This window comes from Mobula birostris, chromosome 8 (assembly GCF_030028105.1).
Source record: "Mobula birostris isolate sMobBir1 chromosome 8, sMobBir1.hap1, whole genome shotgun sequence".
In the NCBI taxonomy this organism is placed as follows: domain Eukaryota; kingdom Metazoa; phylum Chordata; class Chondrichthyes; order Myliobatiformes; family Myliobatidae; genus Mobula; species Mobula birostris.
In genome coordinates, this window is record NC_092377.1 from 114,973,866 (window position 1) to 114,995,904 (window position 22,039).

The 22,039-nt window shown below is 42.4% G+C and overlaps 1 protein-coding gene across 1 annotated transcript in view; it reads right to left on the reverse strand.

Moving 5' to 3' along the window:
* Positions 1 to 22,039, reverse strand: part of LOC140202041 (cation channel sperm-associated auxiliary subunit epsilon-like) — a 151,623-nt gene that overhangs the window by 85,389 nt on the left and 44,195 nt on the right. The window contains exons 8-10 of the mRNA XM_072266900.1: positions 11,631 to 11,737; positions 5,962 to 6,460; positions 5,799 to 5,803 (exon numbers count right to left, since the gene is read on the reverse strand). Coding sequence (XP_072123001.1) covers positions 5,799 to 5,803; positions 5,962 to 6,460; positions 11,631 to 11,737 — 611 coding nt within the window. The remainder of the gene's footprint in view (positions 1 to 5,798; positions 5,804 to 5,961; positions 6,461 to 11,630; positions 11,738 to 22,039) is intronic.

The window sequence follows — 22,039 nt, forward strand, 5'->3', positions numbered from 1 at the left end:
GCTACGTTTAGTCCATGTGGCAACTGAACTTAAGATACCCCCACCCTGTAAAATTGAAAATACAAATATGTAAATAAAAGGGGCTATAGTTCTGTGGATAGAACATATTATATGCAGGAATTAAACACTCTGAAATATAATATGGTCAACACTTCAAAAGTTCTGAGTCAAATGAATACAGTATCTAGAACCAGAGAACTAAATCAAAAACAGCCTCGGAGATCACAAGTACATAATTAACCTGCTTGGTTAATTGCTTCTGATTGCCCAAAATCAACTTTAACTATATCAATTTCAACACTGCACTGTCTGGTTAACAAGGTTGTTGTGGTGGTTCACATCGTAGCCCTTGCCTGACAGCTCTTTCTTGAGGGTGGCTAGCGAGATGCCGTGTCGCTACTTGGTGGCCGCTGCCATCGACAAAATGCGTTCAGTCACTGTGGGGGCCCTCTCCCTTCTTGCGAAATCTGGCCTGTCCCCTAAAATCCTCACTAATTTTTATAGATGCACAGTAGAAAGCATTCTTCTAGGGTGCATCACAACCTGGTATGGAAGTTGTCCTGTCCAAGACCGAAAGAAGCTTCAGAAGATCGTGAACATGGCGCAGCACATCACACAAACCAATCTTCCGTCCTTGGACTCACTTTACACCGCACGCTGTTGGAGCAGTGCTGCCAGGATAATCAAGGACATGACCCACCCAGCCAACACACTTTTCGTCCCTCTTCCCTCTGGGAGAAGGCTCAGGAGCTTGAAGACTTGTACGGCCAAATTTGGGAACAGCTCCTTTCCAACTGTGATAAGATTGCTGAATGGATCCTGACCCGTACCCTCCAAATATCCCGACCTGCCTCTCGGTTTTTTTGCACTACCTTACTTTACATTTTTCTATTTTCTATTTATAATTTATAATTTAAATTTTTAATATTTACTAATTTTAACTATTTTTAATATTTAGTATTTGTAATCCAGGGAGTGGGAAGCGCAGAATCAAATATCGCTGTGATGATTGTACGTTCTAGTACCAATTGTTTGGCGACAATAAAGTATAAGTATAAAGTATCATTCAAAGTTTAAGGTCTCTGTTGAGGTCTAACTTCATAAGTTATTAGCACCAGGTAAAGTTAGCTTACTTTTGTTAAAGGGTGGATATGCAGTGCTTACAGGTAGAAAGTCTTGAACTCATTCTAATTTGGGAATCGCAGAAGCTGGGGCTGTATGAGCTTCATTGTTGTCTAATGCTCCACTGGAGGCCTTGGTAGATGAAACAGATGCTCTCATTGCAGGGCATTATGATAATGGCAGTGAGAGTTAGTGTTTATACTTAGTCATGACCAGGAATCAGGCATAAGAATCAGAAGCCAGTAGCTTAGTTTGTTAAAGTCATTGGCTACAAATTCAATGTACATGATTTTATGTACTATACAATATCTCTGAAATGGAAAATCATGTTTTGAAATTAATATCAAATATTGAAAGCAATTAGCATTTCCTTGTATATAGTAGGAAATTCTATTGTACAAAGTTCAAAATAAATTTACTAAAGCACATATGTCAACATAAACTACACAGATTAATTTCCTTGCACTGGATAAGAAACACAATAGAATCAATGAAAATCTACACATAAGGACAAACAACCAAAGTGGAAAAGATGACAAACAGTATAAATACAAAATGTCACAAATGATAATAATAAGTAATAAATAATGTTGAGAACATGAGATGTAGAGAGAATAAGGCTGTGGAATCAGTTTAGTTGTGAAGTGAATGAAGTTATCCATACTAGTTTAGGATGTGGTACAGGAGCCTAAAGACACACACTTAACATTTCATAAACAGCTTCTTCTTCAAAACTATTAGATTTCTGAATGGACAATGAACCCATGTAGACTTACTATTTATTTTTTCTTCGCTCTTTTGCACTATTTAATTTAGTTTAATATACAATTCTTCTTGCAATTTATAGTTTTTGTTATGTATTGCAATGTATTACTGCTGCAAAACAACATATTTCATGACAAATGCCAATAGAACTGATTCTGATTCAGAGTCTGATGGCTGTAGGGTAACAAATGTTCCTGAACAAGGAAATATGGAACCCGAGGATCCTGTACCTTCTTTCTGATGCAGCAGCACGAAGACAGCATAGTCTGAATGCTGGGGGCCCTTGATGATGAATGCTGCTTTCTTGTAGCAGTGTTCCTTGTACATGTACTCAGTGGTGGAGAGGGCTTTTCCTGTGATACAACCAGTCAGGATGCTCTCCACTGTGCATCTATACAAGTTCATCAAAATTTCAAATCACATGCCAAATCTACACAGATATCTAAGCCCCACTGCTGTGCCTTCTTTGTTTTGTGCTAGTCCCAGGACAGATTTTCTGAAATGATAACACCAAGGAATTTAAAGTTACTTACCCTCTCCATATCGGATTCCCTGATGAGGAGTGACTCATGGACCGCTGGTTTCCCACTCCTATAATCAATAATTAGCTCTTTGCTAAAGCTGAGAGGTTGTTATTCATCATTCAACCACATTTTCAATCCCTCTTCCTTATGTCAATCAATCACCACCTTTGATACAGCCAATAATAGTGGTGTCTTCAGCAAACTTGACTAGATTCACAATCATAAGCACAAAGCAAATATGCAGGAGACTAATCACACAGCCTTATGATGCACCTGTGCTGACAGTGATTGTGGAGGTGATGTGGTTGCCAAACCAAACTAACTAGAGTTTGCAAGTAAGGAAATCAAGGATTCAGTTGCATAAGGAGGTATCAAGGCCAAGGTCTTGGACCTTATCGATCAGTTTTGAGGGGATGATAGAGTTGAATGTATGTGACAGGCACACTTACAGTTTGTACCAACATTGCTAAGATTTATGATTCATTTATTTGAAACAGAGTGAAAAGCATCATGTGTTTTAACACCCAACACAACCCAAGGATCTTCTGGGGGCAACTGCAGTTGATTTTACACATTCTAGTGTCTACAGAATATGTCCACAATGTTCACAACCAATGACAGAACAACAGCACAAGAGCAAAACAAGCCCCTTTCCTCCCTTCCACGCATTCACACACAATCGTCCAACCCCTCGACAGGCTGCCTCCAGTGGACTCATGGATCCGGGACTCTTATGTACCCATAGGTCTTCCAGCTTTTTCAGCACATTCTCCCTTGTAATAGTAACTGCACTCACTTCTCTTCCTTCACACCCTTCAACATCTGCACATTGCTAGTGTCTTCCAGTGAAAGCTGATGCAAAATACTCATTTAGTTCATCTGCCATCTCCTTGAACCCCATTATTATTTCTCCAGCCTCATTTTCTAGCAGTCTTATATCCACTCTCATCACTCGTTTATTTTTACATATTTGTAAAAAAAACTTTTACTAGTCACTTTGATATTGCATGCTAGCTTGCTTTCATATTTCACTTTTTCCCTCCTAATGATTCTTTAATAAGTTGCTCTCTGTAGGTTTTAAAAAGCTTTCTAATCCTCTATCTACCCACTAATTTTTGCTTTTTTTTTTGTCAATTTTTGTCAATTGTTAAGGATGAGGATATGGAGTACTTGATGACACAGGACAAGGTCAGCGTGGTTTCCTTAAAAGGAAACTCTTGCCTGACAAATGTGTTGGAATTCTTTGAGGAGGTTACAAGTAGCATAGATAGAGAGGATGCAGTGGATGTTGTGTATTTGGACTTTCAGAAGGTCTCTGATGAGGTGCCACTCGTGAAGCGGCTTACTAAGTCAAGAGCCTATGGTATTATAGGAAAGTTACCGGCATGGTTAGAGCACTGGCTGATTGGTAGGAATTAAAGGATCCTTTTCTGGTTGGCTGCCAGTGACTAGTGGTATTCTGCAGGGGTTGGTGTTGGGATCCCTTCTTTTTAATGCTGTATATCAATGATTTAGATGATGGAGTAGATGGCTTTTGCCAAGTTTGCAGATGATATGAAGATTGGTGGAGGGGCAGGTAGAGTGGAGGAAACAGGCAGGCTGCAGAATGACTTAGACAAATTAGGAAAATGGGCAAGAGTGCAAATGAAGTGTTGGAAAATGCATGGTCATGTACTTCAATAGCAGAAAAAATGTGCAGATTATATTCCAAATGGGGAGAAAATCCAAAAATGTGAGATGCAAAGGGACTTGAGAGTCCTTGTGCAGAACACCTTAAAAGTTAACTTGCAGGTAGAGTTGGTGGTGAGGAAGGCAAATGCAATGTCAGCATTCATTTCAAGATGTCTGGAATACAAGAGCAAGGATGTGATGCTGATGCTTTATAAGGCACTGGTGAAGCCTCACCTTGAGTACTGTGAACAGTTTTGGGCTCCCTATCTAAGAAAAGATGTGCTGGCATTGGAGAGGGTTCAGAGGAGGTTCATAAGGATGATTCCAGGAATGAAAGGGTTATCGTACCAGGAACATTTGATGGCTCTGGGTCATACTCACTGGAATTTAGAAGGATGAGGGGGGATCTAATTGAAACCTTTTGAATGTTGGAAGGCTAGGCAGAGTAGATGTGGAAAGGATGTTTCCCATGGTGGGGAAGTCTAGGACAAGAGGGCACAGCCTCAGGATAGAGGGACATCCACTTAAAACAGAGGTGCAGAGAAGTTTCTTTAACCAGAGGGTGGTAAAGTTGTGGAGATCAGGTTATTGGGTGTATTTAAGGCAGGGCTTAATAAGTTCTTGACTGGACATGGTATCAAAGGTTACAGGGAGAAGGCAGGGTGATGGGGCTGAGGAGGGGTTAAAGGTTCAGGAATGATTGAATGGTGGAGCAGACTCAATGGGTCAAATGGCCTAATTCTGCTCCCATGTCTTATAGGATGATAAGACCATATGGTGTACAAACCCTTTAAGGTGGAAGAGCAGTTTGAATCATTTGACTAGCATGCTAAAAGAGTAGTTGGTAAAATATATGGGATCCTAGGCTTATTAACAGCAGCACTCTAATGAAAACTCTTAATGGTGCCTATCAGCAAATCCTTGCCTGCATCTTCAGAAACAGCTCTAGTTCCATCTTTAATATCCCTATTTTTCCCTTTCAGGGTTCTTCTGAAGACCATGATCTGGAGTTACTTGCTGATTTCGGTTCTTTGCGGGAATGGGACCTGCTGTTGGGGTTTCACGACTGGCCGTTACGTGACATGCCAAGGGCGCGTCCTAAGAGCCCAGCTCGCCTTCGGAGAGCCAAGATCTTGTGGCTCTGGAGAGGGACGGATTGAAGGTCGGTGTCCCAGCAGGAGATCGGTGTGTAGTGGGAGTCGGAAGATCTATAGCTGTATGCCCAGAGACCTGAGACCTTTGGGCACAGAGCTTGGAAAATGTGACAGAACAGACTTTTAACGTCGTAAACCAGCGAGCTGTTTGTTATGTTGCCCCTCTCACTGTGAAACAGACACACCTCTTTCTCCCTTATTAGGGAGAGAGAGCGCCTGTGGTATGTCGAATACTGGGTGAACGAGTAGTCTTTGGGGTACTGCAAGTCTGTGTCTTTGCTGTTGCTTTGCTGCACGCTTGAGTGTTTGGTGGTGGGTGCCGAAGCTTTTTTTTTGTGCTGGTGGGTGGGGGGGGGGGATCATTGCTTGCCGCCACTTATGCAGGGAGGGAGGGGAGCTGGGGTGGGGACTTAGAGGTTCTAACATTTAACGGTCATTCATTCTTTGGGGGCACTCTTCTGTTTTCGTGGATGGTGCAAAGAAAAAGCATTTCAGGATGTATATTGTATACATTTCTCTGACATTAAGTGTACCTTTGAAACCTTTAAAAATAAGATTATACCTAACCTGTAAAAGCAAAAGTCACAATTAGAGCACAGCATTCACTTTTGGTTGCCATATTTGTGGTAAGATTCCAAGGCCTCAGAGGGGCTTAGGGCGATCAATAAATATTAAAACATATTAAGAGAAAATATTTTTAACAGTAATATTTTAAACAAATTTACCTTTACTGGATATCCAGTTGCACATGACATTCTGCTCATTAGGCCAATAATGCCTTCTTCAGGCAGACTATGTTCAGTTCCAAGTTTATTATTAAAACCTTTTGCGTATCTTATGTACAGTGCATTTCCCAAAAGAAATAAGATATTTGTCCCCAGGAATGCAGCTGTCTTTACTTTGTTCTGCTCTATATGCTGTTGTTCAGTGGGCACAATCTTTAGCTCCTCCACTGTAATGAACCCATCATGACTTATAAAGGTGCCAAAATCCGTTAGAAGTAAAGCACTGCTTGAAGAACACTGATGGTAGACAATCAAGGGATCGCTGCCATAAGCCATTTTCAGTGAAAGATAACCCAGTGCTTTAATGACAGACAGATCTAGTCGTTTTTCAATTGTATAGGATGTATCCATGACAAATAAGTTTTGGAAAGTTAGTGGTTTGCCAGAAATTGTTAAAATTATTTCAGTCGTTACATTGTAGATGATAACTGTCCAGTACCTATAAAAAGAACCAGAAGTCTGTATTAAGCCTTTAAGATTTTGGTGATCCAAATACAGTGCAAAATTTCAAGGACACCATCCATGTTTTTAATTTAAATGTCACATTTACTTCTGTGGATTTTATCAGCTGTCATTTAATTTACTCTATGAAAGTTTCCCCTACCAACTCAGCACAATGGAGGTTTTTTTGTTTGAAGATAAACAAAAATTTGACATTTTTAAGTGAATCACAGAACAGTTTGAAACTTCCTCAAATAACCTAAATTTAATTCTACTCCTCACCAGTGACCTTGGACAAGGTTGACTTCCACAACCTTTCCTCAGTCAATATTATAGCAAGTAGTCTGTTTAGCCCAATCTCCAACCGCAAAGCATCCTCCCTGCTAGTCCCATTTTTCTGCACTCACCCCATAATGCACAAAGCTCTTTCCTCCACGTACCTACTATCTAAACATTTCTTAAAAGTTGCAATTGTACCCACCTCGGCAACCTCCCCTATCAGCTCCTTCCAGCCACTCACTATCCCTTGTGTAAAGTTATTACCTTTCCAGATCTCTTTTATCTCTCTCTCTCTCTCTCTCTCTCTCGTATCTTGTATCTGTTCCCTCTAGTTTTAGGCTCCCCCACCCTAGGGGAAAAAAAACTATGATTATCCACTGTATCCAAAACCTTCATGATTTTATAAAGTTCTAAGAGGCCACACTCATTCTCCTTCACTCCAAGATATAAAGATTCAGAGTGGCCAACCTCTCCCTATAACTCAGACCCTCTAGTTATGGCAGCATCCTGAAATTTCTTCTACATCTTCTCCATCTTAACAATATCTTTCCTATAAAAGGATGACGAAAACTGTGCACAACAATACTCCAAGTGCAGGCACACAAACAATTTACTCAATACCGTAACTGATGAAGGGACAGCGTGCTAAATACCTTCTTTATTACCCTGGCTACTTGTGAGGCTGCTTTCAGCAAAATGAACTCCAGGTTCCTCTATTCCACAACACTTGTCAATGCCCTGTATTGGTCCTACCCTAGTTTGAATGGCCAAAATGCATCCCCTCATGCTTATCTAAGTTGGAATAAATTTGCCATTCTTCAGCCCATTCTGATTCAGATTCTAACTAATCAAGATCTCTTAGTAGTTTATTGTAACTTTTCCTATCAACAAGATCCCTTAGCTTAGAATCATCAGATTTGCTAATTGTGCCACGTACATTCACATCCAAATAATTGACATACATAATTAACAGAGGTCGCTACACTGACCTAAGGTTATCCCACTAGTCACAAGTTTCCAGAGAATCAACCTTCAATGATCACATTTTGCTTCCTATCAAGTCAATTCTCAATCCACCTTGCTCGCTTCCCCTGAATCCAATGTAACCTAATCTTCCAGACCACCTCGCAATGCAAGACCTCGTCAAAGGCTTTACTAAAGTCCATTTCAACAACATCCACTGCCCTAGTTTCATTTATCCCCTTAGTCATCTCTTTGAAGAACTCCAAAAGATCTGTCACACATCACTATCCACACACAAAACTATGATGCCTATTCCTGATCAGGCCTTGACTATCAAAGTTATTGTAGATTTTGCCTCTCAGAAATTCTTCCAGTAACTTTACTACAATTGAAGTCAGGCTCAGCAGTCTGCAGTTCCCTGGCCTGTCCCTACCACCCTGCTGTCTTCTGAAAGTTCACCACTATCTAATGATGAAGCAAATATCTCAACAAGAATTTCTTCCCTGGTCTAGGTGTGCATTTGGTCAGGTCCTGGAGATCTGCCCATAAATATTCTTCAAGGCTGCAAATGCATATGTTCCAAGACCTCAGCACTTTTAATCTCATTTATTTAACATCCATGACCTTCTCCTTAGTAAGCACAAAGGAAAAACAGACACTCAGCCATCATCTGAAGCTCCACGCATACAGTAGGTAGTCCTGATAGCACCTAAAAGGACATTTTCTCCCTAACTACAATTTTATTGTTAATATAACTGAAGAACCCAGCTAGAGGAAGGTTTCATAGAGGTATACAAGATAATAAGACACAGATGTAGTGGACTCTCAGCATCTTTCTCAGAGCTGCAGTGACTAATATGAGAAGACATGCTTTTAAGGTGAATTGAGTAAAGCATGGGGGGGATGTGAGAGGCAAGTTTTATTTTTAAAATACACAGAGTGGAACACACTTCCAACAGTGGTGGTAGGGGTAGAAACATTAGGGACATTTAAGAGATTCTTACACAGGCACATGGATGAAAGAAAAAAGAATAATGGCTATGTAGGAGGGGAGAATTAGATGGATCTTGGAGTAGGTTACAACGTTAGCACAATATCATAGGCTAAAGGCCCTATACTGTGCTATTCTATGTTCTAACTTGGAATTACCTGTATCTTTAACACTGCACATCAAATCTACTTCATACCTTCTTTTTGCCCTCGTGATTTCCTTCTGAAGCCTGTTCTTAAGCTTTTAAATTTAATTGGAGTATTAATCTGAACCCAGCTGCCTAAAAGCAATGTACACTTCATTCTTTTTCCTAATCAAGTCTTCAATATCTCGTCAGCCAGGGTTATTTGAACTAGGTATGTCTATCCTTCACCCTAACAAGATGCTGCCCTGGACTCTTGATATGACTTATTTTTTTAAATAAGCCTCCCACTTGACAACTTTTGCTTTCAGTTGACCTCATCAAGCTCCTACCTAATGCCTTCAAATTTGGGCCTGCTTCAGTTCAGAACTTTAACCTATGTATCTATTCCATCTTCATCCATAGCCATTTTAAAACGAATAGATTTGAGGTCACTGGACCCAATGTGCTCCCCAACTGCCAGTTCAGTTACTTGACCTGCTTCGTTGCCAAAGCGGAGGTACAGTATTGTTCCTCTAATACAGGGGTCCCCAACCTTTTCTGCATTGCGGACCGGCCGACCCGGGGCGGGGGGTAGGGCTGCCAGCGGACAAAAATAGCAGTCAAATACATTGGGTTTACCCTGAGAAACACTACAATGACCATGAAGCCTTGCGCGGGCACCAGTGCGCATGCGTGTACGTGCCAATTTTTTTCTACAAATTTTTTTTTTCCATTCTGTTCGTGGGGTGGGGGTTGTTAATCACGACCGAAATATAGGCGATAAGTGGATAATACACTCAATTCCGTTTCTAAAAGGGTTTATCTAAGGAATTTAATATTAAACACACCGCCTATTTTCCTCGCATGAATATAGTGATAAGTCAATTAACAGGGGAGGACAGGGGAGCTTGAAGTAAGTGTTGAATGAACTTCCAGTAGAAGTAGTAGAGGCAGGTTCAATATTATCATTTAAAGAAAAATTGGATAGGTATATTGGCAGGAAAGGAACGGAGGGTTATGAGCTGAGTGCAGATCGGTGGGACTAGGTGAGAGTAGCGTTCAAAACAGACTAGAAGGGCTGAGATGGCCTGTTGCCGTGCTGTAATTGTTATATGGTTATATAAGTAAGTCAATAGCATCATAATATTTTAAGTAACATTCGGCTATTAAACACACAGTACATATTTTCCCTGTATGAACACATAAAATCATTACAACACACCAATATCGCTGAATCAGTGGGAGCCCTGGGCTTGTTTTCCTGCAACAAGACGGTCCCATCGATGGGTGATGGGAGACAGCAATACTCGAAGGGGGTTGCTTATGTCCAGTCTATTCTGCAATTTAGTTTTCGTTGCATTCATTGCAGAGATATGTTGGAAATGGAAGCAACGTTTTCAGTGCTTTCATGACTATCTCAGGATATTCAGCCTTGATCCGGAATGCCAGCAGGGATGTTATGTCAAACACACTTTTCAGCCCGCCGTCAGTTGCAAGCTCGAGGAGTTGATCTCCTTCCTGCGCTGACATGGATGGCGCGTGCGTTCAAGCTCAACAGTGCGTGTGACAGAGAATTAGGAAAGGTGCAGCTGACTCATATCGTTTCCTCGCAGCCCGGTAGCACATGCTTTGAGGCCCAGTGGTTGGGGACTGCTGCTCTAATATACTGCATGAGGAAGCTGTCTTGGACACACATACAAATTCTACCCTATCCAAGCCTTTGTATTCTAGATGGTCCAGTCATTGCCGGCAAAATTGTAATCTCCCAATATCACAACCCTTCTATTCTCACAACTACATGCAATTTCTTGATACATCTGTTCCTCAAGTTCTCACTGACTATTTGGTCTAGAATATAGTTTCACTAAGGCTAACCAGGGTGGTAGGGTACAGATACATCTCTACCAAAGGAGGTCTAAGGTACTCCTTCCTTCCACTGGTCTGTAGGCCACCCTTGGGCAAGCTGTAACACCTACTTAGCCCCCTAATCAGGGTCACATGAAGCCATGGGAGCAGGTGATGGATGGTCGTATGAGTAGCTAATGCACATCACAGGTCCTGGTTACATAACCACTGATACTTGCAAAACAATCTCTGAGGAGTATTGATAATGACTGGGGTTACCTGTCTTATAAAGACACTGCCCAGCAGGCGGCAATGGAAATCAACCTTCCTCTATGGACTCTGTCCATATTTCTTGTTGCCTCAGCCAACATAATCAAAGACCACACACAACCCAGACATTCTTTCTACTTCCCTCACCCATCAAGCAGATACAAAAGCCTGAAACCATGTACCACCAGGTTCGATGACAGCTTCTATTCTGTGGAACGGTTGCCTAGTACAATAAAATGTTCTCTTGACCTCACAATTTACTTTATGATCATGCACCTTACTGTCTACCTGCACTGCACCTTCTCTATTTTACATTCTGTTATTGCTTTCCATTATACTGCCTCAATATACTGTGTAATGAACTAATTTGTATGAACAGTATGCAAGCTTTCTACCTGAAATACGTATCCTTTCAAAGTATCTTTCATTCTACAATGGAACTCCAATAATTTGATATTGAATTGTTTGCAAATCCCAGTGTTAGGTACTCAACTCACCTGTTCCCCTTGCTCCCTTTAAACTCAATGAGACTCCATTTCCCATACTTACTTGAAACTCCTTTTAAGTTCACTGGGCCCTCCATTTTCCACACACTCTTTAAACTCACCAGGGCTCCATTTCCCTTGTAATATGTAACTGCTCAAAAGAATATAGTGCTTGCAGGTATTTCTTTAAAATCCTCTATGAAATACATACCCATGTTCAGAATTAAATTGCGTTTTGTACCGATGTTCAATGGGATACCATTTCAGCTGCAGATCTTGACCGAGATTAAAGAATTCTTTGGTTAAAGCAGAAGACAACTGTTGGTCAAAAGCATATATCAGTTCCAAACAGTTTTGAATGTTACTGTTCTCTAATACAGATATTTTGATCATATCTTTATGCAAGTCCTAAAACTAGAAACAGAACCCAATTAAATAAGTAACACAAAACATAATACTTGTTCATTTATTAATTGAGAAAAATCCAATTTTAAATGTACAGGTTTCGCCCGCCATCCGAAGGTAGAGCGTTCCTATGAAACAGTCCGTAAGCCGGAATGTCATAAAGCGAAGAAGCAATTACCATTTATTTATATGGGAAAAATTTGTGAGCGTTCACAGACCCAAAAATAACCTACCAAATCATGCCAAATAACACATAAAAGCTAAAATAACAGTAACATATAGTAAAAGCAGGAATGACACGATATGATAAATATACAGCCTATATAAAGTAGGAATACTTTTCTACAATCATTGCCTGCACTGTTCTCTGTAGCGAAAATCTCATGCAAGCGCTCTCGGCAAAAACACGGCACAAGCGCTCTCCAGTAACCTTTAAGCTATGAAGCCAGCTAAATCATACCAAATAACACGTAAAAATACAAGATATAAAGCAGAAATAATGTACGTACAGTATAGTATCACTTACAGAAATCGGGAATACATCGAGCACACTGATGATGGTGTGTTAGGCTGAGTCATCGGAGGTTGGGGTGGTGCAGTGGCCCCAACCCTCCGGGCCGCCGACAGATACCGATCCGTGGAGAATGCAGCGGTAGCCGGGACTCACCCAGCACATCCTTAAGCAAAAAGCCCAAAATAAACAAGCTAATTAATTAGATGCTGCCCAGCATGTAAATATCGGCCCAGAGCAGAGGCGACTGCCGATTGCGTTGCCTCTGATCTGGGCTGACATTTACGTGCCGGGAGGCACCTAATTAATTAGCTTGTTTATTTTGGCTTTTTTCTTAAAGATGTGCTGGGTACGTCCCAGCTACTGCTGCATTCTCCGCGGCCCGGGGGTTGGGGTGGTTTGTTTCCATGAGGGCAGGCAGGTTATCTTCTTCTATGTCTGCATGCCTCGATGTCGAAGGTCGAGGTTCGTCGTCTGCTGTGGCTGATGTGGAAGACTTGCTTGACTGCTTAGCCTCACGCATTTTTCTATCATATAGTTCTTTGTAAGGACTCAAACCATCTTGCAAATTTGTCCTAAACCGACGTACCCTTTCAAAATTAAAGTCGTACTTTATCATTGCAGCGAAAATCTCACGCAGTTGCTTCACGTTCAGTTCCTGGACGACTTCACTTTCGGTCCGTTCGATACTGCATTTGGTTTCGATTGTTATCCTTTCCTCTTCCAATTGCATCAGCTCTTCATCTATCAATTTTTGGTCATGGGATGCCAAAACTTCTTCAACACCATCTTTGTCAACTTCCACAAGCCACCCTCACTTTGTCCTTACTTCGTTCACTACGATCGAAACGCTAAATTATGTCTAGTTTTACGCTAAGTGTAACACCCTTACGAGCTCTTTTAGGCTTTTCCAATACCTTAGAACTCACCTTGCTAACGGCTGCTCACAGGCACGTGTTTAAGCAATGCCGGCGAAAATGAAGTTCTGAATCCAGGGGAGGAGCGGCTGCTCGGGGCACGCACTGCCTTTTATCGCGTGCTGCTTTTTTCGTAACAGTGAAAACACCTTCTGTTAGCGAAAACAGGTAACTAATGTAGGTCTTTTGTAACAGTGAGGTTTCGTAAATCGAAAAGCAGGGGACACCTGTACTTGTTGGAAAAAGTATGTGAACCTCTGGGATAATGCCTTCTGCAAAAGCTATTTGGAGTCAGGTGTTCTAATCAATGAGATGAGTTTGGAGGTGTGGGTTGTAGAGGTGCCCTGCCTTATATTAAAAAAAAGACATACAAAGTCAGGTTACTGACAGATTCTGCTCTTCTTGGGAAAGATCTGTCTATGTGCACCATGCCTTGATCAAAATAATTTTCATAGGACCTTAGAAGAATTGTAGAAATGCATGAAGCGGGAAAAGACCTGAGTGTTCATCAGTCCACAATAAGAGAAATTGTCTACAAATGGAGGAAACTCAGTACTGTTGCTACTGTCTCTAGGAGTGGGCATCCTGCAAAGATCACACCAACAGCATAATGTGTAATGCTGAAGGAGGTGAAATATAACCCAAATGCAACAGCAAAAGACCTGCAGAAGGACACCATAGAGGAAACTACTGTTCTCCAAAAAAAACATTGCTGCATGTCTCAAGTTTGCAAAAGACTATCTGGATGTTGTACAACACTTCTGGGACAACGTTCTATGGATAGATAAACAAAAGTTGAATTTATTGGCAGAAATGCACATTATGTTTGGAGGGAAAAGGACACTACACACCAACACCAAAACCCCATCCTAACCATGAAGCATGGTGGAAGGAGCATCATGGTTTGGGGCTGCTTTGCTGCCTCAGGACCTGGATAGCTTGCAATTGTTGAGGGAGCAATGAATCAAAAACTGTATCAAGACATTATACAGGAGAATGTCAGGGTAGCAGTCCATCACCTGAACCTTGATAGAAGTTGGATAATGCAACAGACAATGATCCAAAACACAAGAGTAAATCAACAACAGAATGGTTTTAAAAGAATAAAATTTGTGTTTTGGAATGGCCAACTAAAAGTCCTGACCTCAATCCTATAGAAATGTTGTGGAAGGACCTGAAGCAAGTAGTTCATGCAAGGAAGCCCACCAACATCTGAGACTTGAAGCAGTTCTGTAAGAAGGAATAGCCTAAAATTCCTCCAAGCCAACTGGCAAGACTGATCAACAGTTACCAGAAATATCTAGTTGAAGTTATTGCTGTTTAGGTTCCTAAGGTTGTCATAGCCGTGGGTGGCAGTGGGGATAAGCTCCCACTACTTATAGCGTTCCAAATGGCATGCAACTCTAACAGCCTCTGACACCAAGTTCCACTCTTGGCCTTCAGGTGTGGCTTAGCTATAGGCCAGACAAGAGAAGGGGCAAAGGCAGACTACTGGTGTCTCAAAACCAGTTGCTTTGAGCAAGTGGGGCTCGTCAGCTTTGGACAGCAGCCCGCCTAAGAGAAGGAAAACTCTGATTTTAAACCTCCACTGCCTTGCAGCCATACCCACCCATGGGAAAGGCTTCGGGAGTAAATCCTGAGGAAGAAATCCGGATCTGGGGTCCCTAAGGCAGTTTGATGTTGTTTATATCTTCACTCTGGCAAACTCTGCGATGACACTAGTGCCAGGCTGTATCGGCACTTGCAATTTCCTTGGATCACATCAATGATGTGGAGAGGGGGAACCCACTGTATGGGCAACAGCTGGTTCTTCAGATCTTCCCACCCATGCTTGCACCCTGGAGAAAACAGTCTACCAGAGGCGCAGACCCATAATCTCCTGGGATCGACACCTGCCTACTACTGTTGCTGTACAAGGGATGACTAAAGGCAAAGGTTCACATACTTATCCCAACAAATACATGTATTAGACACTATAATACTGCAGCACAGTACAGGCCCTTCAGCCCTCGATGTTGTGCCAACCCATATATTCCTTAAAAAAAGTACTGAACCCACACTACCCCATAACCCTCTATTTTGCTTTCATCCATGTGCCTGTCCAAGAGGCTCTTAAACACCCCCAATGTTTTAGCCTCCACCAACATGAGGCTGAGGGATTGGAGCAGGGGGCAGGGATTCAAGTTTTTAGATCATTGGGACCTCTTTTGGCGCAGGCGTGACCTGTACAAAAAGGACGGGTTACACTTGAATCCTAGGGGGACCAATATCCTGGCAGGGAGATTAGCCAGGGCTACTGAGCTGACTTTAAACTAGAATGGTTGGGGGGTGAGAATCAAATTAAAGAGGCTAGGCGAGAGGAGGTTAGTTCACAACAGGGGGATGGGAACCAGTGCAGAGAGACAGAGGGGTGTAAAATGAGGGTAGAAGCAAAAAGTAGTAAGGTGAAAAGTAAAAGTGGCAGGCTGACAAATCCAGGGCAAGCATCAAAATGGGCCACTTTTCAACATAATTGTATAAGGGCTAAGAGAGTTGTAAAAGCGCGCCTGAAGGCTTTGTGTGTCAATGCAAGGAGCATTCGTAACAAGGTGGATGAATTAAAAGTGCAGATTGTTATTAAGGAATATGATATAGTTGGGATCACAGAGACATGGCTCCAGGGTGACCAAGGATGAGAGCTCAACAATCGGGGATATTCAATATTCAGGAGGGATAGACATGAAAGAAAAGGACGTGGGGTGGCGTTGCTGGTTAGAGAGGAGATTAACGCAATAGAAAGGAAGGACATAAGCCGGGAGGATGTGGAATATGGGTAGAGCTGCATAACACTAAGGGGCAGAAAACGCTGGTGGGAGATGTGTACAGGCCACCTAACAGTAGTAGTGAGGTTGGGGATGGTATTAAACAGGAAATTAGAAATGTAAGCAATAAAGGAACAGCAGTTATAATGGGTGACTTCAATCTACATGTAGATTGGGTGAACCAAATTGGTAAGGGTGCTGAGGAAGAGGATTTCTTGGAATGTATGCGGGATAGTTTTTTGAACCAACATGTCGAGGAACCAACTAAAGATCAGGCTATTCTAGACTGGGTATTGAGCAATGAGGAAGGATTAATTAGCAATCTTGTCGTGAGAGGCCCTTTGGGTAAGAGTGACCATAATATGGTGGAATTCTTCATTAAGATGGAGAGTGACATAGTTAATTCAGAAACAAAGGTTCTGAACTTAAAGAAGGGTAACTTTGAAGGTATGAGACGTGAATTAGCTAAGATAGACTGGCAAATGACACTTAAAGGGTTGACGGTGGATATGCAATGGCAAGCATTTAAAGATCGCAATTGTTCATCCCAGTTTGGCAAAAGAATAAATTAAGGAAGGTAGTGCACCCGTGGCTGACAAGGGAAATTAGGGATAGTATCAATTCCAAAGAAGCAGCAGATAAATTAGCCAGAAAAAGTGGCTCACCTGAGGACTGGGAGAAATTCAGAGTTCAGCAGAGGAGGACAAAGGGCTTAATTAGGAAAGAGAAAAAAGATTATGAGAGAAAACTGGCAGGAAACATAAAAACTGACTGTAAAAGCTTTTATAGATATGTGAAAAGGAAAAGATTGGTTAAGACAAATGTAGGTCCCCAACAGACAGAAACAGGTGAATTGATTATGGGGAGCAAGGACATGGCAGACCAATTGAATAATTACTTTGGTTCTGTCTTCACGAAGGAGGACATAAATAATCTTCCAGAAATAGTAGGGGACAGAGGGTCCAGTGAGATGGAGGAACTGAGCGAAATACATGTTAGTAGGGAAGTGGTGTTAGGTAAATTGAAGGAATTAAAGGCAGATAAATCCCCAGGGCCAGATGGTCTGCATCCCAGAGTGCTTAAGGAAGTAGCCCAAGAAATAGTGGATGCATTAGTGATAATTTTTCAAAATTCTTTAGATTCTGGACTAGTTCCTGAGGATTGGAGGGTGGCTAATGTAACCCCACTTTTTAAAAAAGGAGGGAGAGAGAAACCAGGGAATTATAGACCGGTTAGCCTAACATCGGTGGTGGGGAAACTGCTAGAGTCAGTTATCAAAGATGTGATAACAGCACATTTGGAAAGCGGTGAAATCATCGGACAAAGTCAGCATGGATTTGTGAAAGGAAAATCATGTCTGACAAATCTCATGGAATTTTTTGAGGATGTAACTAGTAGAGTGGATAGGCGAGAACCAGTGGATGTGGTATATTTGGATTTTCAAAAGGCTTTTGACAAGGTCCCACACAGGAGATTAGTGTGTAAACTTAAAGCACACGGTATTGGGGGTAAGGTATTGATGTGGATAGAGAATTGGTTGGCAGACAGGAAGCAAAGAGTGGGAATAAACGGGACCTTTTCAGAATGGCAGGCAGTGACTAGTGGGGTACCGCAAGGCTCAGTGCTGGGACCCCAGTTGTTTACAATATATATTAATGACTTGGATGAGGGAATTAAATGCAGCATCTCCACGCTTGCGGATGACACGAAGCCGGGCGGCAGTGTTAGCTGTGAGGAGGATGCTAAGAGGATGCAGGGTGACTTGGATAAGTTAGGTGAGTGGGCAAATTCATGGCAGATGCAATTTAATGTGGATAAATGTGAAGTTATCCACTTTGGTGGCAAAAACAGGAAAACAGGATTAGGAAAAGGGGAGGTGCAACGAGACCTGGGTGTCATTATACACCAGTCATTGAAAGTGGGCATGCAGGTACAGCAGGCAGTGAAAAAGGCGAATGGTATGCTGGCATTTATAGCAAGAGCGTTCGAGTACAGGAGCAGGGAGGTACTACTGTAGTTGTACAAGGCCTTGGTGAGACCACACCTGGAGTATTGTATGCAGTTTTGGTCCCCTAATCTGAGGAAAGACATCCTTGCCATACAGGGAGTACAAAGAAGGTTCACCAGATTGATTCCTGGGATGGCAGGACTTTCATATGAAGAAAGACTGGATGAACTAGGCTTATACTCGTTGGAATTTAGAAGATTGAGGGGGGATCTGATTGAAACGTATAAAATCCTAAAGGGATTGGACAGGCTAGATGCAGGAAGATTATTCCCGATGTTGGGGAAGTCCAGAACGAGGGGTCACAGTTTGAGGATAAAGGGGAAGCCTTTTAGGACCGAAATTAGGAAAAACTTCTTCACACGGAGAGTGGTGAATCTGTGGAATTCTCTGCCACAGGAAACAGTTGAGGCCAGTTCATTGGCTATATTTAAGAGGGAGTTAGATGTGGCCCTTGTGGCTAAAGGGATCAGGGGGTATGGAGGGAAGGCTGGTACAGGGTTCTGAGTTGGATGATCAGCCATGATCATACTGAATGGCGGTGCAGGCTCGAAGGGCCGAAGGGCCTACTCCTGCACCTATTTTCTATGTTTCTATGTAACATCCCTGGCAAGTCATTCCAGATACCCACAACCCTCTGTGTAAAAATCTTACCCTTGATATCTCCCCTAAACTTGCCTCCCTTAACTTTGTACATATGCCCTCTGGTGTTTGCTATTCGTGCCCTGGGAAACGGGTACTGGATATCCACCCTATCTATGCCTCTCAATGTTGTAGACCCCTATCAAGTCCCCACTCATCCTTCTACGCTCCAAAGAGAAAAGTCCCAGCTCTGCTAACCTTGCCTCACAAGACTTTCTTTCCAATCCAGGCAACATCCTGGTAAATCTCCTCTGCACCCTCTCCATAGCTTCCACATCCTTCCTATAATGAGGTATTATTGGGTCTTTTTCTCAATAAATAAACAAACAAATACATCTTTTGTGTTATTCATTTAATTAGGTTCTCTTCATTAAGTTTTAGAACTTAAGTGAAGATCTGATCACATTTTAGGTCATATTTACGTAGAAATAGAAAACTGGAACACTATGCCACTTAATTAGGACAGGAGACTGTTGCCAAACAGTTTCTAACTAGCATCAGATGTGTGCACTTGTGTGGCCATTAGACACTACATCATGCAACACACATCAAAGTTGCTGGTGAACGCAGCAGACCCGGCAGCATCTCTAGGAAGAAGTACAGTCGACGTTTCAGGCCGAGACCCTTCATCAGGACTAACTGAAGGGTCTCAGCCTGAAACGTCGACTGTACCCCTTCCTAGAGATGCTGCCTGGTCTGCTGCGTTCACCAGCAACTTTGATGTGTGTTGCTTGAATTTCCAGTATCTGCAGAATTCCTGTTGTTTGCGTTTTTAAAAGACACTACATCATGCTCAGAGCTAACAGGTTTTAAAATAGTGCTAGTTGCACGTGCTTGTGTTCAAAAGGCAGTAAGGCAATTCGGAACTGATTTGCCCAATGTGGCTTCAAGCATTAAAGCTTGGAGATGCCAGAAACGGGTGGAAGTGAAAATGAGACAACTTCACTATTCCAATAAGTTAGGAACTACGAAAAATTTGAAGGTATCGACAACCATTCTGCAAGTACACCCTATCCTTGCTATATGAGGAGGATACGTTCCTCGAACGACGCATAATGTGAATAATTATTTAAATGGAGAAAATAGGGATGCGTTCTGGAGGCTTCCTAAATATGTTTTATCTGTAATTTATTCACATTTTCATACCAATACGACACAAAAGCAGTACCACAAGGCAACATTCATATTATATTTCATCAATTTAAGGTAATATTCAATGTAATAAATCATAGGAAGTTAACGTACTAGGGTGTACAGTACAGCACTCACCAACAGTGGCAGGTGTGTTCACTCCGGGACATGAGTGGTTGTTGTGGTGTCGGGCAGCTTTACATGGATGAGGTGCACGGTTTTGTGTCATCAGGATCATCAAGGACAGCAAGGGGTGAAGGAAGACTCACAGAACTTTCAGTACTGCCGGTAGCAGGAAATGACACCGGTTTGAAGAAAGTGGTGACAGTTGTTTGCTTGGCAGCATTTTGTTTCTCAGCATAAATTTGCTTGTAGGGAAGAAGGTGATCTCCCGGGATTTTCAAAATCATCTGTTGCTTGCAGCATCTGAGAGATAGTTCACCGTAAATTATACGCCTTGAACGTGGATATCACACCTTGGTTGAGTGGTTGAATCAGCGATGTTGTGTTCGGCGGCAGGAAACGCACTGTTATGTTAGGATGAATGCTGTCCAAATGTTTAGGATGGGCTGGCGCATTGTCAAGCCACAAAAGAACCTTAAAGGCAGGATTCTGTTCCCGGCAGTAGCATTCAGCCTCAATAGCAAAATGATTAGCAAACCAATCTTCAAAGATTTGACCAGTGACCCATCCTTTTTTGTTAGCTGCCCAGTGGACAGGAAGCATATTCTTACTCAAACCCTTAACAGCACGAGAGTTTAGTGAACAGTAAACTAAGTGTAGCCCCCTGGCCAGCCTCAGGGTCGCCCAGCTCGCTGTCGTCTAGGGCAGGGGTCCCCAACCATTTTTTGCGCTGCGGACCGGTTTAATATTGACAATATTCTTGTGGACCAGCCGACCCGGGGCAGGGGGGGGGGGGGTAGGGTTGCCAACGGACAAGAGTAGCAGTCAAAAAATATGTTGTTTACCCCCGAGACTACAATGACCATGAAGCCTTGCGCGGGCGCCAGTGTGCATGCGTGACCTGCGCATGAGTGTACCTGCCGATATTCTCTGTAAATCTTTTTTGGCGATTCTGTACGGGGGAGGGGGTGGGGGGTGTTAATCACGACCGGAATATTGGTAATAAGGGGCTAATACACTCAATTTCGTTTCTAAAAGAGTTTATCTAACGAATTTAATATTAAACACACAGCGCATATTTTCCTTGCATGAATATAGTGATAAGTCAATCATCGGGGAAGACGGGGAGCTTGTAAGTACTGAAAGAACTTCCAGTACAAGTGGTAGAGGCAGGTTCGATATTATTTAAAGAAAAAATGGATAGGTATATGGACAGGAAAGGAATGGAGGGTTATGGGCTGAGTGCAGGTCGGTGGGACTAGGTGAGTGTAACATTCGGCACGGACTAGAAGGGCCGAGATCGCCTGTTTCCATGCTGTAATTGTTATATGGTTATATAAGTCACTTATCAGTCAATAGCATCATAATATTTTAATTAATGTTTGGATATTAAACACACAGCACATATTTTCCCCGTATGAACATATAAAATCATTGAACACACCAATATCGCTGAATCAGTGGGAGCCCTGGGCTTGTTTCCCTGCAACAAGACGGTCCTATCGCGGGGTGATGGGAGACAGCGATACACGAAGGGGGTTCCTTAAATCCAGTCTATTCCGCAATTTAGTTTTCGTTGCATTCATTGCAGAGATATGTTGGAAATGGAAGCAACGTTTTCAGTGCTTTCGTGGCTATCTCAGGATATTTAACCTTGACTTTGATCCAGAATGCCGGCAGAGATGTTATGTCAAACATACTTTTCAGCCCGCCGTCATTTGCAAGCTCGGGGAATTGCTCTCCTTCCCGCGCTGACACGGATGACGCGCTGTTAATGACCTCGCGTGTGTTCAAGCTGAACAGTGGGCGTGACAGGGAATGAGGAAAGGTGCAGCTGACTCATATCGCCAAATCATATCGTTTCCTCGCGGCCCGATAGCAAATGCTCTGCGGCCCGGTGGTTGGGGACCGCTGGTCTAGGGAAACAGCCCTCGGCTCCGCCAAACTGGGTAATAGTTTGTGTGGATGCTGTGTGATGTACCCCACCCCGTCCAAGTAACAGACAATACACCAGATACAATTAAATGATTTACAGTTTAGAGGTATTACTAGAACTATATAATTAACAGAGAATGAAATATAAAA